Below are 17,582 nucleotides of genomic sequence, written 5' to 3'. Positions count from 1 at the left end.
TGAGCTCTGCTGAGGTTAGACTGAAACGATTCCCAGCCGTTATTCATTAGGAAGATGAGGGGAGTCTGAGCTCTGCTGAGGTTAGACTGAAACGATTCCCAGCCATTATTCATTAGGAAGATGAGGGGATCTGAGCTCTGCTGAGGTTAGACTGAAACGATTCCCAGCCGTTATTCATTAGGAAGATGGGGGATCTGAGCTCTGCTGAGGTTAGACTGAAATGATTCCCAGCCGTTATTCATTAGGAAGATGGGGGATCTGAGCTCTGCTGAGGTTAGACTGAAACGACTCCCAGCCGTTATTCCAGGGACCACAAGATTTGCAACTCCCCCAATTACTCCTGCAAGTAACATCACCATTGTGATCCTAAGATTGGCCTTGTGAGATGTCGTTTCAGGTTTTTGCATGTCTAATGACTGATGGATGGCTCTAGCGAGGCCCACCAACCCCGCAGCCGGTCCTGTGGCCCCACCTGGACGCAAACTCAGTGCACAGGAGGACCATTTTCCACATCCCCAGCCAACCAGCAGCACCCATTCCCTGGCCCACCAGACTCTCCTTGAAAAACCCTAGCGTCCAAATTTTCTGAGAGGCTGATTTGAGTGATAATAAAACTCTGGTCTCCCGTTCAGCTGGCTCTGCATGAATTAAACTCTTTCTCTATGGCAATTCCCCTGTCTTGCTCAATCAGCTCTATCTTGCCAGGGGTCAAAATGAACCCACTGGGTGATTACACGCTAGTGTATTTTCTTCCTCTCTTTCTGACCCCTCCCAGTGTCAGAATGGACTTGGTCCTCGAGAAGAGGCCCAAGGTTCCGTGAGTAATGGTAGGAGCACCTGGAGGAGCCCCATGCATCTTGGGATCAGGCCCCAGTTTCATGCCAATCCCCACTGCCCACCAGCACCGTCCAAGTCCTGGGAGACCACGTGATCCCATGTCCCTGAGGTGGCATTTAAAAATAGGAGTTAAAAATAAATTATTTAGGCAGACAGTGAGGGTAAGGAAGTCCTCAGTAAGGTTTTCCTTTTAATGAAAAGCAGGCTCCAAATCATTTTCTTTTCTAACAAAGAGCAGCCTGTAAAATCGAGCCGCAAACATAAGACAAGCAAGCTGGAAGCTTGCACGGGTGAATGCCAGCAGTTGTGCCAATGGGAAAAAGCTACCTGAGACTAGGCATGATCAAAATGGCAGCTCCATCTTCCCTTCTCTTTGCCAGCCACGTGTACAGCAAGGAGCAGACAAGATGGTGCTGGCCAAGTAGAAGCCCATTTGCATAATAAGATTAGGGTGGGGCGACCAGCCTTCCCCACGCCATATGTAAACATCACCCTTGGTCATACCAATCTGTGGGCCCTTTGTAAATCAGACACCGCCTCCTCAAGCCTGCCTATAAAATCTGCTGGGGTCTGCTGCAGGCTGGCTTTTCTCTTTTGGACGCCTCTTTCGAAAGAGAGGGCTGCTCACTTCTCTCCTTTCTTCTGTCTATTAAACTTTCTGCTCCTTAACCCATCTACATGAGTCCATGTCCTTAATCTTCTTGGTGTGAGACAATGAACCCCAGGTATTTACCCCAGACAATGATGCTGCTTCAGCAGCAGAGTCGCACCAGGGATGGAGCCAGCCTTCCCGGGGAGGGAGGACTTTGCTGTCCCAGGAGACCCTGCCATGGGAGCCCCAGTCCAGGGACCTTGGGTTCCAGTCCTGCCATGTGCCTGGTATGCTCCGTGACTCAGCCTCCTCCTCTGTAAAACACATCTGACTCTAGCATGGCCAAATTCCTGCCCCACAGAATCATCTGCAATAAAAACAGTTGGTTTCAAGCTACTAAGTTTTGGGTGGTTTTTGATGCAGCAGTTGATAGCTGTATGGGGGTAAGGGCAGAAACAGAGACTGGGGAGGAGGCAAGACCACAGAGGTGTGGATGGGGGAGGGCAGTTGGAGGGAGTGAGAAGAGGCCAAACACTGGCTGGATTTTGAGGGTAGAGGATCTGGATATGAGGGATGGAGACTGTTGAGGCTGAGCCTGAGTGAATAGCAAGGTGAGCTGCCATTCATGAAGGTGGGGGCAATGCAGATGGAGCAAGGCTGGGCTGGAGGATCAAAGCTAAGCAGAGACATTGGCTAGCACATAGGAGGCTGGATTTCTGGGGGAGGGGCCCTGGCAGGAGACATGAATTTGGTCGTTGCCAGTGTTGGATGGTATTTAACGGCATGACACTGGAGGAGATCACCCAGGGAGTGGGGACTGGTTGAACAAAAAGAGCCAAAGAATGGCCTGGTCAGTAAGGAACCAGCAAGGGAGGGTGAGGAAGAGAAGAACCAGAGGGTGGGAGGGTGCTGGGAGCCCAGGTAACAACGGACCTAAGGATGAGTGAGCTGGCACACGGGCTCGTGCCTGGAATCCCAGCATTTTGGGATCGCTTGAGTCCACGAGCTCGAGACCAGCCTAGGCAACACAGCTAGACCTCGTTTCCACAAAAAATTAAAAAGATAGGTGAGACAGTGCATGCTTGTAGTCCCAGCTACTCTGGGGGTTGAGGCAGGAGGATCCCTTGAGCCCAGGAGGTTGAAGCTGCGGTGAGGAGAATGTACCACTGCACTCCAGCCTGGACAACAGAGTGAGACCCTGCCTCAAAAAAGGAAAAAGGAGGAGTGAGCTACCCAAATCTGTATTTGTTTATTATTGCTGTCCTAACAAATTACCATAAACGTGGTGATCCAAAACAACACAAATTTATATCTTACAGCTCTGGGTTCAGAAGTCTAATGGCACAATGAGTGTCATGGGCTAAGATCAAGGGGTCAGCAGGCTGCATTCCTTCTGCTGGCTCCAGGAGAGGCCCTGTTTCCTTGTCTCTCCCAGCCACTAGAAGCCGCTCATAGTCCTTGGCTTGTGGCCCCTTCCTCCATCTTCAAAGCACATCACTCCAACCCCTGTGTCTGTTGTCACATTTCCTTTTCTTTCCTCTTTCATCCCATTGTCCTCTCACTTGGCTTCCTAACTCCCACAAGAACCCCTGATATGGCACCTGCCCTCCTATCTGAACCCGTGGGCTCTGCATCCAGATGGAACCAACCGAGGATACAAACAATTCGGAAAAAAACCTGTGTCTGTACTGAACATGTACAAATTTTTCTCTTGTCACTATTCCCTAAACAATACTGTATAACAGCTATCTACATAGCGCTTACATTGTATTAGGTATTATAAGTAATCTAGAAGTGACTTAAAGTATATGGGAAGATGTGTGTAGGTTATATGCAAATACGAAGCCATTTTATGTAAGGGGTTTGAGCATCAAGGATTTTAGCATCCTTGAGAAGTGCTGGAACCAATCCTCTATGGATACCCAGGGACGACTGCACATTGGGCTCACCCTGATAAACATAAGAATCTCTGCACCTAAAGAATCTTAACTTCATTGCATTTGCAGTCCCTTTTGCCATGTAAGTAATGTATTCACAAGACCTGGAAGTTAGGATGTGGACATCCTTAGAGGGCCATTATTCTGCCCACCACAGTCCACCCTCCAGTTTCCAAAATTTGCATAGGTCCCATGGGCAAAATCCACGCACCCATCTCAAGGTCCTCCACAGCCTCAACTCATTACAGCACCAACTCAGGTCCATACTCACTTAAGTCGCACCCAGTTCAAAAGTTTCAAATCCCATCGTCTGAATCATCTAAATTGGGTATGGATTGGACCCCAGCTAAGTAAGGGGGTCAAGCAGGCGGGCTGAGCACTGGTCCTGGTGACTGGAAGGCAGCACTGCCCTCCCCGCATCAGAAACTGCACCGGGAAGACTGTCCTGGGCTGGGCGGCACGAAACCCTGGGCGCCTGTGGCTGCCCCAGAACTGCAGGAGCCCCAACGCCTTCAGCGCAGGGTTCACTGTCATGAAAGGAATGTGACGCCCTGCGCCCATTCTACAGATGGAGAGAGCAGGGCGGAGCCCCGGGCCCAGGCCGCACGCCCCGCCTTCGCCCCGTTTCCCCTCTTCCCTCCCTGCCCGCGCCTTCTCCCCTCCCACGCCTCCCCCCACCCTGGGACCCCCCCCCCACTCCTCTCCTCCCCCCTCGCCTCTCTCCTCTCCTCCAGGCCTCCTCTTCTCCCACGCCCGCCGTGGCCACCCAGCTCTTTGAAAGCCTGCGTCTGGCTCCCAGACACCACCGAGTGCTGAGTCCTCCAGCCTGTCTAGAGCGTCCCGGAAGTAGCTGGGGGAAGGCGACGAGGCGCGGACTGGAGGAGAACCGAGTGGCCGGCACTTCCGGCCGGCGGCGGCTGCTCCGGGTGAGCAGGGTGAGTAGGGTCCTGGCCTGAGGCGCTGGGCGGCCGGGCCGGGCCGGGTGGGTGCGGGCGCTCTCCGGTCCCTGCTGGGCGCGGGCGGCGCGGGCGGGAGCCGCAGTCTGGGCAGGCGGGCGCGCGGGGCGGGGCGGGGTTGGTCGCGAGGCTGCGGGGCCGGACCCAGCCGCGGGCGGCAGCGCCCCCTCCCGGGAGCCGCGCTCGGAACCCGAAGCCCTGTGCTTCCCGCGCGACCCCCGCGGCCTGAGCGCGCGGCCCCCGAGCCGAACCCACCCCTTGCCGCCAGGCCTGGCCTTGACGCCCCAGCCCGGACCCTTCCTGCGCTTCCACTTTCAGAGAGGCTTGGTCACGAGGTCCGCTTGCCCTTAAAAAACCAGACCGAGACTTTTTTTTCTTTTTTTTTCTCCATTTTTGTTTTTGTTCTTGTTCTTGTCCCAGACTGAATTTCTACCCACAAACGGGGACCCTGGGGTACGGACGCTTTTTAAGCGAGCCTCGCCAGTAGCCCAGCGCTGTCTCTGCGCCAGGATCCCCCAGCGTGGAGGGCTCCTAGCGGAACTCGGCGCCGGCTCTCGGGCGCTCTCTGCGGGGCGCACGGCCCCAGGCTTTCTGTCCCCTCCTTCTCTGTCCCATACTCTCCTTCTGACCCCCAGCTCACCTCTTCCCCCAGCTCCAGAATGCGACTTGTTTTTTGAGTATTTCTCCTTCATATCCTCCATACCCCCCAACACACACACACACACACACACACACACACACACACACACTATGCCCCTGCGAAGGTTGTTTCCCGCTTTCCCCCCGCGTTTCTCAGGGCCTCTTAGCCTCACACAGGACGGAGTCAGCCCCAGCGCTGGCCCCTCAAGCCTCCCGTTTCTTGTCTGTGCCTTGGGCACAGGAGAATTGCACGTTTCATCCCGTGTTCACGTGGCCTCGGTGATCAGTGCTTCCTCTCCAGTCGCAAGGCAAGAAACCACCCTAATTTCGGGGAGACAGGGAGTCCCACAGCAGCTTGTGAGGGGCTGACTGGGGACTGGGATGCCGGGAAAAGCTTCCTGGAGGAGACTCAGCACCAGACACGGGCTCCTTGTGGACACGTCTCCATGCCTGACGTGCAGGTGTGGCAGGATGACGCAAACTGGCTGAACACACTGTTGTCCCACTTGCAAGACCAAAAACTTCCTTTAAAAATAAAATTCAGATATTCCTGATGAAACAAGTTCAGCCACTTTGTGTCATCCTGCTACACCTGCATGTCAGGCATGGAGACGTGTCCACGAGGAGCCGTGTCTGGTGTTGAGTCTCCTCCAGGAAGCTTTTCTCTGCATCCCAGTCCCCAGTTAGTCCCTCATAAGCTACTGTGGGATTCCGTGTCTCCCCCAGTTTTTCTACAGCGGGTTCATATTAAAAATCTGGAGGGTGGTTTGTGGCCTTGCCTTCCCTCCTGTTCCCCATGGTGAGATGCACATAGCTCACTGTGCTGTGCCAGACCGCACACACGTCACACCGTCACCCTCAGCGAACAATGCAGGATCCTTAAGGGACCAGCCCACATTTTGCAGACCAGGAAACTGACTCCGGAAGAGGACAGTACTCACCCAGAGGTGGCAGCCAACAAGCCTATAATTTTTCTTTGGAGCTTTTGCTGCATTTGATTGCACTCCTCATTTCCCTTGAGCTCTGTCCTCAAAGGGCTGCGTTTCTGCACTCCACATGTAAGTAGGCCTTTGGCCACACGCTCTGCATGGAGTTGGCAGAAGCAGCTATGGTAAGGACGCGGGAGGGAGGTGGGAACTCCAGGAGTCCATCCTCAAGTACTGCTGGCCTGCGGAGGAGTGAGGGCAGGGAGACCCCTGCCCATAGCACGCACGCCACACTGAGGCGGCCAGCTGAGCTGCCCGGTGTTGGGGCAAACAGCTTTTCAGCCCTCACCACCCTCAGCAGTGTCTTAACTGGGTGAAGTGCATTGCAGGCCCTGACTCCATAGGCTGCCCTAGCCTCACAGGGGTGCGCCCTCTGTGCCCTGCCAGTCGGCTCGGGTGTAGGGAGGGTTGTGGGGTGTTTCGCAGAGTTGTTATGAGAGGGTGGAATTGTCCACCTAGAAGGGATGAGAATGACCCACATTGTCTTTATATAGGAGAAGGGTGAGAAGTTAGTTCAAAACTCCAACAGAAAGATGTGTTTGGTTAGAGCTGTGACATTTCTATGTCATTTTTCTTCCTATTGGTCAAAGGTGTGTATGAAACTTAAAAGCAAGCTTTTCGTAGGGTGCACAGCTGGCCCAGGAAGAACCCTTGCTCCCAGGGGGCTATCAGGTGTCCTGGCATTTGCTTCTGGTGTAAATTAGTCATTTGTTCATAGAGCCTCCCAAATTAGCAAATGCTAAAGAAGTTCCTGCTCTGGGCTAGCTTGTTCCTGTGTCCTCTGAGCGTGTATGTGTGAGTGAGGTTGGGTGGCTTTGTGTGTGTGTGTGTGTGTGTGTGTGTGTGTGTGTGTGTGTGTGTATGTGTCTCCGTGTCCGTCCATGTCTGGCAGGCTCTGCGGCCCTGCCGTGGGTGTGGAGCCAGGTGGGCGGGCAGCACTAGAGCCTGGGGTTTCAGATACCAGCGGCTCAGTGTGGCTGCCTGGGGCAGGGTACCCTGAGCTGAGCTTGAGGGGTCCCCTCTGGAAGAGGCCTGGAATGGTCACAGCTGTCTGTCTGCTGCGGCTCCTCGTAGACGCATCTGAGTGTGTGGAGTCAGGGAGGTCAGAGGGTGATTGAGAAACTGGCAGCACCTCCTAGCCCTTGGAGGAGCTTGAGGCCTGCTGTTCTAGAGAAACTTCTAATGCCTTATTTTCTAGAGGCAGTTTGGGGCTCTGTGTCGGAGAGAGGAGTTTAGAGACCTGCTCCAGATGGGGTTTGTAAGATCTTTGGCGGGGAGGGTAGTGAGGAGTTTCTCCTCCCTGCATCCCTCCACCCCTGCCTCTGCTCCTCAGGGAGGAATAAGGGATTTGAGAAGCTCAGGCAGCCCAGCGAGCAGTTACAGCAAGGAGCTTAGTCTGGGCGGGTGGGAGGTTTGTTCTTGGGTCCGCCCAGCATCCTCTGATGGCTTCCTCTGATGGCTTCTGCCTGAGCGCTTCCCCAGGAAAGGCCGGGCTGCTCCTATGAGAGCCACGTCTCGTTTCCAGCCCTAGCGAATGGCTTCAGTTTGCTTGGTGGGAGTTGGGCAGAGTCCGCCTGAGCAGCATGTGCAGGGGCTGGGCAGGCTGGGCTGCTCCCGGGGCCACCCTCTCCCCACGGTGCATGCCAGCACTTGCATGGGTCCTGTCAACAGCCCTTGAGTTTCAGCTGGAGTGTCCCGGTGAGGAGAGTCGTGAGGACGCCATGTGTGTCCTGGGCGCGCCCCGTCACTTTCCTCTCTCTTCCCTCTGCTTTCCAGCCCCTGAAGTGCTGTGCCTGGAGATACCATTGTGGACCCTGGAGAGGCACCTGCTGTTATGCGGTAAAGCCTCTACCACCCCAAACCTCGTCAGTTTGAGGGGAGCCGCTGCCATAGTATCCACAGAGAAGGCCAGAGTTCCAGCCGTGTGGAGCAGCAGAGGGGAGTCTGACAGGGTCACCTCCTCCACAGAGAGAATTGGCAGCTGACTGCACTGCCAGGAGCCAAGGCCTAGGTGTGTGGAGCCTGGAAGACCAGGGAACCTGAGGCAGGAGGTGCAGCGTGTGGAGTGAGAAACCCGAGAGGGACTGGGGCCTGTGCTCAGGATCAGCAGAGCAGGCAGGCAGAGTGGAGAGGGAGAGACGGAGCCCCAGAAGGGGAGCAGGAGGAGAGGGAAGTAGTGGCAGCAGCCCAGGCCAGGTGTGTGTCCTGCAAGTGCTAGGACCAGCCACCCCTCCCCATGGCCTCCAAGCCGGCTGCCGGGAAGAGCAGAGGGGAGAAGCGGAAGAGGGTGGTGCTGACACTGAAGGAGAAGATTGACATCTGCACGCGCCTGGAGAAGGGTGAGAGCCGGAAGGCACTGATGCAGGAGTACAATGTGGGCATGTCCACCCTCTACGACATCAGGGCCCACAAGGCGCAGCTGCTCCGGTTCTTTGCCAGCTCGGACTCCAACAAGGCGCTGGAGCAGCGGCGCACGCTGCACACGCCCAAGCTGGAGCACCTGGACCGCGTCCTGTACGAGTGGTTCCTGGGGAAGCGCTCCGAGGGCGTCCCCGTGTCAGGCCCCATGCTCATCGAGAAGGCCAAGGACTTCTACGAGCAGATGCAGCTCACTGAGCCCTGCGTGTTCTCCGGAGGGTGGCTTTGGCGCTTTAAGGCCAGACACGGCATTAAAAAGCTAGATGCGTCCAGTGAAAAGCAGTCAGCCGACCACCAGGCCGCGGAGCAGTTCTGTGCGTTTTTCAGGAGCTTGGCTGCTGAGCACGGGCTGTCCGCCGAGCAGGTTTACAACGCTGACGAGACCGGCCTTTTCTGGCGGTGCCTGCCAAATCCCACTCCGGAAGGCGGGGCTGTGCCTGGCCCCAAGCAGGGCAAGGACCGGCTGACCGTGCTGATGTGTGCCAACGCCACGGGCTCCCACAGGCTCAAGCCCTTGGCCATCGGGAAGTGCAGCGGTCCCAGGGCTTTCAAAGGCATCCAGCACCTGCCCGTCGCCTATAAGGCCCAGGGGAACGCCTGGGTGGACAAGGAGATTTTTTCTGATTGGTTCCATCATATCTTTGTGCCCTCGGTGAGAGAGCACTTCAGAACCATAGGTTTGCCGGAAGACAGCAAAGCCGTTCTCTTGCTGGACAGCTCCCGGGCTCACCCGCAGGAGGCCGAGCTGGTGTCCAGTAACGTTTTCACCATCTTCCTGCCTGCCAGCGTGGCCTCATTGGTGCAGCCCATGGAGCAGGGCATTCGGAGAGATTTCATGAGGAACTTCATTAACCCTCCGGCCCCCCTGCAGGGCCCCCACGCCCGCTACAACATGAACGATGCCATATTCAGCGTGGCCTGTGCCTGGAACGCAGTCCCTAGCCACGTCTTCAGGCGGGCCTGGAGGAAGCTGTGGCCGTCGGTTGCGTTTGCCGAAGGCTCCTCCTCTGAGGAGGAGGTGGAGGCAGAGTGCTTCCCAGTGAAGCCCCACAACAAGTCCTTTGCACACATCCTGGAGCTTGTGAAGGAAGGCTCCTCCTGCCCGGGACAGCTTCGCCAGCGCCAGGCTGCCAGCTGGGGGGTAGCGGGAAGGGAGGCAGAAGGGGGACGGCCCCCTGCTGCCACGTCGCCAGCAGAGGTTGTGTGGAGTTCAGAAAAGACTCCGAAAGCTGACCAGGACGGCGGAGGAGATCCTGGTGAGGGCGAGGAGGTGGCCTGGGAGCAGGCGGCCGTGGCCTTTGACGCAGTCCTGTGCTTTGCAGAGCGGCAGCCATGCTTCAGTACGCAGGAAGTGGGGCAGCTGCGGGCGCTGCGTGCCGTGTTCCGGAGCCAGCAGCAGGTGAGGAGGCGGCGTGGTGCCCTCAGGGCTGTGGTCAAGGTTGAAGCCCTCCAGGAGGGCCCTGGTGGCTGTGGGGCCACAGCTCAGTCTCCCTTGCCCTGCTCATCCACAGCAGGTGACAACTGATGGCTTCTCTGCCCTGCCCTGCCCTGGCCACTGGCCCTGTTTCTCCCCACACCCTGGAGTGGCATGGTCCTGTGCCCCGACCCCACCTGAGGCAGGAGGGCATGTGCAGACACTCAAGAGCCCTTCCAGGAGTGGGTCGCCCACGGGTGTGGCTCGGGTGCCCAGGACGGTCTGTGCCCGAGGTTCCTGTCAATACAGGTTTTATTTTATCACTTGCCGTGTCATCCGAAAGTGAGGAAATGTTTTGGAAGGGTCCACCCTAGCCTAGAACAAGCCAGAGCCGCACCCTGGCTGGAATGGGGGCCAGGCTGAGCTGATCTGGCCTCATGTTCGCTGGCTGATCATTGCAGTATCAGAGGGTGGAGATGTCAGTCTGTCCACGTGGAGAGAAGTTGCCCTCCAGGCCGACAGGAGGCCATGCCCACCGCCCCTGGACAGGCTTCGTCTCAGAAGGCTCTATCTGCTGGGCTGGCGGCCATCCCCGTGTTGGGTGGACCCCGAGCACGGTTGCCTGAGGTCCGATGGCCCGAGAGCTGGGACTCAGTTCTTGGCCTGCTAGCGGCTGAACAGGCCGCACGTCTCACTTCAGTTGTGGCCTCATTCAGCAGAATGACTCTGGAACCATCCTCTGTTACCCGCAGATCCTGTCCCATGGGCTCTGGCCCCAAGATGTTGGGGGGCCCCACGGAGAGTTGACTTGGTAGAGTTCCTTTCTGGGAAGAAAGTAGGAGTGGCTGACCAGGCCCTGCTCATCACCCGGATAGAGGACACGGACCCTGTGTGGTATTTTGGCATTTTGGCTCAGAGTCCAATGTACCATGTTGCCCAGAATTTCATACTTACGGCCTTTACATGAATACGTTTTGATCAGACATTCAGAGATTAGTCTTAGGTTTGCACGTAAGTCACTGAAAACAGTAAAACAGGCTGCTTAGATTTCTAGCAGTATGTGTGCTCTTATCCCCAGCTGTTAGCATGTTAGTAATACTTTTGGGGAGGAGTTGTCTGTCCTGGTCAGTTTTCACAGAGGCGGTTGTAAGAGGATGTGGTTATTTTCTCCATGTCTGTAGTTGCTTTGCGGCATCTCCATTTCACGGGCAACACTCACTGCCTGCAGCTGAGATTCCAGAACGCCCTGTGTCCACAGTGATTAGCCTCGTCTTTCAGCGAGCATAAAATAAGTGCATTGTCCTTTTCTTTTCTTGAGGCAGGGTCTCACTCTGTTGACCAGGCTGGAGTGAAGTGGTGTGATCCTAGCTCACTGCAGCCTCGACCTCCCTGGCTTGAGTGATCCTCCCGCCCCAGCCTCCTGAGTAGCTGGGACTAGAGGCGCGCACCATCACGCCTACCTTTTTATTTTTTTTGTAGAGACGGTCTCACTGTGTTGCCCAGGCTGGTCTTGAACTCTTGGCCTCAAGCGATCCTCCTTCCTCATCCTTCTAAAGTGCTGGGATTACAGGTGTGAGCCACAGCACTCGGCCTAAATAGGTTTTTCTTGCTATGTTATTTTCAGTGCTTTGCCCTTGAATTCTTTTCCTCTCTTAAATTCATATCATTTGGCCGAGTCAGCACGTAGTTTGCATTCCAGCGTCTGCTGTTGATTCCACTGAAACCTCTGTTCTCATGAGGGAGAGGATTTGGCTCGCTGTGGTTTCTCGTACTTTCACATCTCTGTAGATACAGGGGCAAAAGTCATTGCTGACAGAGCCCTATCTATGTCCTGGAAGTGTGTGTTTCTTGCTTTGAATGCATGTGTGAAGATTATAAAAGCCAAATAGTTTTTAAAGATCTCGGTGCTGAACGACAGTCCCAGTTCCTATTTGTGTCCCATTGTCTTTGTGGCGTCACCCGCACTGTTTGCTTCATTGTCTGGGGAAAAACTGCACATCCGTGTACTTTGTGCCATTTCTGGGCTCACGCGTCACTCCTAGCAGAGCCTCTTAACCGAGACTGCTGGATTGCAGCTGCTTGAGGCAACACAGGAGGTTAGAACATGTCCCGAGGGCTCTGAAACAGCAGGACATCCTGGGTGGGTGGAGCTGGGGAGGGCATGGGCAGGCCAGCTGGCCCAGCTCCTGGCTGGCTCTCCTGAGTCCTCTGGACATGGCTTGTCCCTGTCAGACTGTAGCTCTTCAGGACCTGAGCTCTTCCCGTTCTTGACCTGCTCTTGTGCTGACTGTGCTGGGCTGATGGGTAGGCGCTTGTCCCCAGTGAGTGGCTGTGTCCTCAGGGTGCCCCTCTTCCAGACCAACTGCAGCAAGGCCTGGAGCCTGACTCTAGGTGCAGCCCTTGTGGCTGGAATCCCTTGTGCCACCCAGGGGACTCGGGCCCTGCTCCTCCTGCAGCCCCTCCTCACCTGGGCTCGCTGCTGGAGTGAGGTTTTTAGGGAGCCCAGAGCGTACTCATCTCTGAGCTGCTGGGCCCAGCTGCCTGGCGCATACCTCTTGCCTCCGTCCTGTCCCCCAGAACGCTTTATGGAGACTGCCGTGTCCTCCGAGCACTTTGTTTTCACTTCCTGGCCAGTCTCAGAAGCTCAAGTGGTTGAATGTTTTAGCCTCAGAATCTTTTTCCCCAAGCCCTCTCAGGTGGAGCCCCGCTGTACCAGACACCACAGCACAGCTCTGTGAGGCTGTGTCTCTTCACTCTGTTTCTGGGGCTGCTGAGGCCCCTGGGAAGCCCTGGAGCTTGCCAGAGCAGAGCGAGAAAGTCTCTGGTCCTGTTTAAATGCCTCCGCGTTTTATCTGTGAGCACCAGGCTGGAACCACTCCCTGTCTTCTCACAGTGCCCCTGCAAGTTGCAGCCTCAGTTCTCCAGTGGCTAGTGGGGCAGCAGGTGCTGCGTCATATGGTTTGGGACCTCTGTGGCTGCTTCCAGCCTGCTAATAGAACCTCTTTCCACCACTGCCTTCATCTTTGGGGTGGCACCCCTGAGTGCTCAGGCCTGAGGGCGCTCTTTTGTCCTCACTCGGGACAGGCAGCCTCCACTCTGGGAGCTCCCATCCCTCGGGATGCCCAGGAGAGGCCATACTTTCAGGGTGGCATGGTGAATTCAGGGGTTAGGATGGGTAGGTGGTCTTTCAGCCCCTTCTACGTTGGGGTTGGTTTACAGAACACCTGTCCTGCCTGTGCCAGCCTGGCCTTCTGCGGGCACCCCAGGCGCGCTGTCCTGGAAGTTGTCTGTCTCCTGCATAGGAGGGTCTAGAGCAGACCTTGCCCTGGGCCTGTCTGTGCGTGACTTCCATACGCTTCATTCGTGCTCAGCCATGGCTGAGCATGCGATGGAGAGCACTTGGGCCGCCCCTGACGTCGCAGGCCACTGTTCTTATCCAGTGGGCCAAGTGATTGATTGCTAGTGGTGGGTTGATTGGAAGAAAGGAAGTCGCAGCCCCTGCCCACGGCTTCCCCAGCTCGCTGGGGTTGGAGGACTGTCATCAGTTGTCCCCAGTTAAAGTCCATTTGGAGGAGGTTCAGGGTCCCAGTGGCTGGATGTGCTTCTGGAGGGACACAGTTTGAGGCAGGGGTTTGCAGAAGGTGTAGACTGCATCCATTCTTGGGAGGCTGTGGCACAAGGCAGTGACAACTTGGGACAAATCAAGACCCGTCCACACTGCACCTCAGGGACCTCACCTCACGCCCCACATAAATGTGCTTATTGGGGGGCCGGGTGTGGTGGCTCCCACCTGAAATCCCAGTACTCTGGAAGGCCACGGCAGGAGGATCACTTTAGTTCAGGAGTTTGAAACCAGCCTGGGCAACATAGGGAGACCCCATCTCTACAGAAAGTAAAAGAAAATGAGCCAGGTGTGGTGGCATGTGCCTGTAACCCCAGCTACTCAGGAGGCCGAGGTGGGAGGATCCCCAAGCCCAGGAGTTTGAGGCTGCAGTGAGTTATGGCCTCTGCACTCCAGCCTGGGTGACAGAGTGAGAGACCTAATCTCTAAAAAAAAAAAAATAACAAAATGTGCTTTGGGGTCAGGTGTGGAGATCAGGGTCGGGGAGGTCATGAGGTAGGTAGGGGTCAGGATGTGGACAGTCATGGGCTGGTGGGTGTGGCAGCTGTGAGGGGTGGGTGGTGGCCTGGGAGGCAGGGCCTGGGCAGGGCTTCTGCACTTCTGCTGCTTACCCAGCCCCCTCCGGGTTCGAGGACTCTCCTTGACAAGGGGTGAGCTCTCGGGCACTGCGTTGGACTCAGCTGCCTACTGGGAGGCTGGGGAGAATGGACCTGTGAGACCTTGTTTGTCCTCTTCCCTGCCCAGCTCCTGTAGACCCCAGGCCTGGCTGTCCGCAGGGCCAGGAGCTGCAGCCATGGCAGCCACCAGCCTCCCACATGAGCCCCAGCTCCCAGCCCCACACGCCCACTCCTTTGCCCATGTGGTGTCAGCTCTGGCCTCCGCTTCCACACATGGACCCTCAGACCTTGCACATCTGTTGTTTCCCTTGCAGGGCAGTGATGATGACATGAAATGAGGTGGGGTCACTCCTGTTTAGGGATGAGACCAGGGCCCAGGGAGGGGCAGGTGTGAAGTTACTGAGGGCAGAGGGAGACCCAGGGCTACCTGCTCCTAATGACCAGCCTCACGTTCTCCACTGCTCACTCCCTGCCGTTCACCAGCTGCATGACCTTGAGCAGTGCACTCAACTGTAAACAGAGGTGAAAACACTCCTTTACCAACTGTTTTAGGGGCCACTCTTGTTTGAGGCCTTGAACCTCCTTTCAGTTCCGTGGTGGTCCTGAGCCTCTGAATCTGGGTATGGCCCCTGCTGGGTCCTGGTCTCTTAGGCAGCATGATGGCCTCCCTGCTCAAGGCCCTGCACCCAGGGGCAGATTGTGGGAGGCCCACTGGCCATGGCTGGACCCTATCGCAGAGAGCCTGTCAGCACGGCCATTTCCACACCCAGGCTGGCTGGGAAGCGAGCTACGAGGTGCTCAAAGGCCCTCTATGTCCACAGGTAGCCCCGTCCCACACAGGCGAGGATCGTTGGGCCTCCTTAGTAGCCAAAGGAACTGAGGTTCAGAGCAGGGAATGTGTTGCCCAGTGTCAGCATGGTCTGCTCTGGGGTCAGGCGTCTTGCCCTGGTCTTAAGCCACCCCAAGCCAAGGCATGTCCCTGGGCCCATTTCCTCTCTCGAGGTCTTGGGTTCCCTATTTCTGATGTGTGTGAAAGGAGGGCCTGTCCTCTGGGGTGACCATGAGGCTCAGTGGGAGGAGCTGCCAGGCTTGAGCTGGGACTTGGCACCTGGCCAGCCTTTTTTCTATTTCATTGTACCTTGATGGGCTGTCAGTTCTGAAGAGAAAAAATACACTAGGAATCCATTCTTCCTCCACCATTCTCCCTGGCAGAGGGAAGTGACTACACCCCTATGGTGTGGACATACTGACGCTCCTCCATGAAGCAGCAAAGTTCTGTTGTTTCAGGAGACTGTGGGCCTTGAGGATGTGGTAGTGACCTCACCAGAGGAGTTGGCAATTCCTAAGTGCTGCCTGGAGGCCTCTACAGAGACATAATGTTGGAGAACTTCTGCCACATGGCAGTGCTGGGTAAGACCCCTCTGTCCCCACCAGTGCCCTTGTGGTTATGGGTGTTGGTAGGTCTGTGGCCTCCATCTCCATGACGATGGTGTTAAGGACTGCATGTTTGTGTCCCCCACCAAAGTTTATATGTTGAAACCCTGACCACCAGGAGGGTGGTATTAGGAGGTGGGGCCTTTGGGAGGTGACTAGGCTTAGGTGAGATCGTGAGAGTGGGGCTCGCCGATGAGATCGAGTCCTTATAAGAAAAGGAAGGAACTAGAGCGAGGTCACTTTGTGCTGTGTGAGCATACAAGAAAACTGCCATCTTCAAGCTGGGTGCAGTGGCTCACGCCTGTAATCCCAGCACTGGAAGGCCAAGGCATTAGGATTGCTTGAGTCCAGGAGTTCGAGACCAGCCTAGGCATGATAAGACCTTATTGCTAAAAAAAAAAAAAGGAAATAAAATAGAAAATTGCCATCTGCAAATGAGAAAGCCTTCAGCCGACACCAGACTGCCAGTGCCTTTGATATTGGACTTTCAGTCCCCAGATCTGTGAAAAATTAATTTATGTTGTTTAAGACACCTAGCCTGTGGTATTTTGTTATCGCAATCCAAACTGACTGAGACAGGCAGTAAGGAGAGAACAGAGGTTCCAGCCTGCTTCAGGTCCAGGCAGTTCTGCCATTGCCCCCAACTCCTCAGTGCCAGTCATGGGCCAGGCCCCTGGGGGACTTGGAATGAGTAAAACATGCACCTATTGTTAAGGTTCACCTGGTCCAGAAGGGGAGGCAGACCCACCTGCCCACCATGACCCGGACAGAGGCGATAAATACGGAGCACCTCATGGCCAGGGCCTGGAGGATTCCCACCATACCCTACCCAGCGCCAATAACAGAGGGACCCTGGAGTTGTGTACACAAGATAGCAGTTCAGTGCTTGCACACATACTAGTTGAGAAGGGAAATCAGGGCTAATGAAACAGCTCAACTGTCTGGCAGAGCCAGGCTCCTTCTGCCATGATACAGTTTGGATGTTTGTCCCTTTCTAATCTTATATGGAAATTTGATCCCCAGTGTTGAAGGTGGGGCCTGGTGGGAGATGTTCCTGTTATCGGGATGGATCCTTCATGAATAGCCTGGTGCCATCTTTGTGGTAACAAGTGAGTTCTCACTTGATTAGTTTCTGTGAGAACTGTTTGTTAAAAAGAGCCTGGTGGCACCTCCCTCCCTTCTTCCTCCTTCTCTTGCTATGTGATGCTGCTGCCCTTTGCCTTCCGTCATGAGTGGAAGCTCCCTGAAGCCCCCACCAGAAGCAAATGCTGGCACCATGCTGCTTGTACAGCCTGCAGAACTGTGAGCCAAATAAACCTCTTTTCTTTATAAATTACTCAGCCTCAGGTGTTACTTTATAACCATGCAAACAGACCAAGACATGCCATGTGTATTTCATGAAGGGAGCCACAGGGTTGAAGATGTTACAGGACACCTGCTCTAATCCCCACCACTGTGTCTGCCTCCAGAAAGCACACCACTTCTGCTCCTGTCCCTCGAGCCAGGTCCCAGTCATATGAGTACAACTAGTTACAAGGGGTCTGGGTTGCATGATTGTAGAGGATGGGTGAGTGAGTATAGGACTCATCTAGCAGTGGAAGTCAGCCCAGGCCTTGTGCCTTCATGCCCTCTCCAGCAATTATGTCTGAGCTCCCCCAGTCTCTGTAAGGAGAGAGCAGAGTTTCCAGCCAGCTTCAGGTCCGTGAAGTTCTGTGTGCTGCGCGGATGTGGCAGTGACTTCACTAGAGGAGTTGGCAATTCCTAAGCCCTCCCCAGAGGCTTCCACAGAGACACAATGTTGGAGAACTTCTGCCTCATGGCAGTGCTGGGCACAAGATAGATTTATGAGGTGAGCTGTGGGTGTGAGGGATGGAGGCAGGCAACAACTCTTAGTGGGCTTCACCTGTAGAGTGGGGAGTCTACACTGAGAGGCAAGCCCAGAACACCTGGTATTGCTGATTCCCCTCCCACCAAACGCTCAGCTCCCAAAGTTGGGGAGATACAGCGTTGTCCTCACCCCAAACGGCAGAGCCACTGGAGAAGCAGGCCATAGAACAGAGAGCTCCACATTCCTCCCCACAGGAACTGACTTCATTTGTAAGGATGTGAAGTTCAAGCCTAAGGGTGCTC

General features: G+C 55.5%; 1 protein-coding gene across 3 annotated transcripts in view; it reads left to right on the top strand.

Moving 5' to 3' along the window:
- Positions 1-3,610: 3,610 nt before the first annotated feature.
- JRK (Jrk helix-turn-helix protein) overlaps positions 3,611-17,582 on the top strand; it is a 29,109-nt gene continuing 15,137 nt past the window's right edge. The window contains exons 1-3 of one of the 3 annotated variants that reach the window (XM_008972848.4): positions 3,611-4,301; positions 7,724-9,764; positions 15,306-16,788. In XM_008972848.4, the coding sequence (XP_008971096.1) occupies positions 8,184-9,764; positions 15,306-15,395 (1,671 nt within the window). In that variant the 5' untranslated portion in view covers positions 3,611-4,301; positions 7,724-8,183 and the 3' untranslated portion in view covers positions 15,396-16,788. Of the gene's footprint in view, positions 4,302-7,723; positions 16,789-17,582 lie in introns of those variants that run through there. The other 2 variants (XM_008972845.4, XM_034966754.3) reach the window with 2 other exon arrangements.

Source organism: Pan paniscus, chromosome 7 (assembly GCF_029289425.2).
Source record: "Pan paniscus chromosome 7, NHGRI_mPanPan1-v2.0_pri, whole genome shotgun sequence".
Classification (NCBI taxonomy): domain Eukaryota; kingdom Metazoa; phylum Chordata; class Mammalia; order Primates; family Hominidae; genus Pan; species Pan paniscus.
This window is presented reverse-complemented; position numbering and strand designations above follow the sequence as displayed.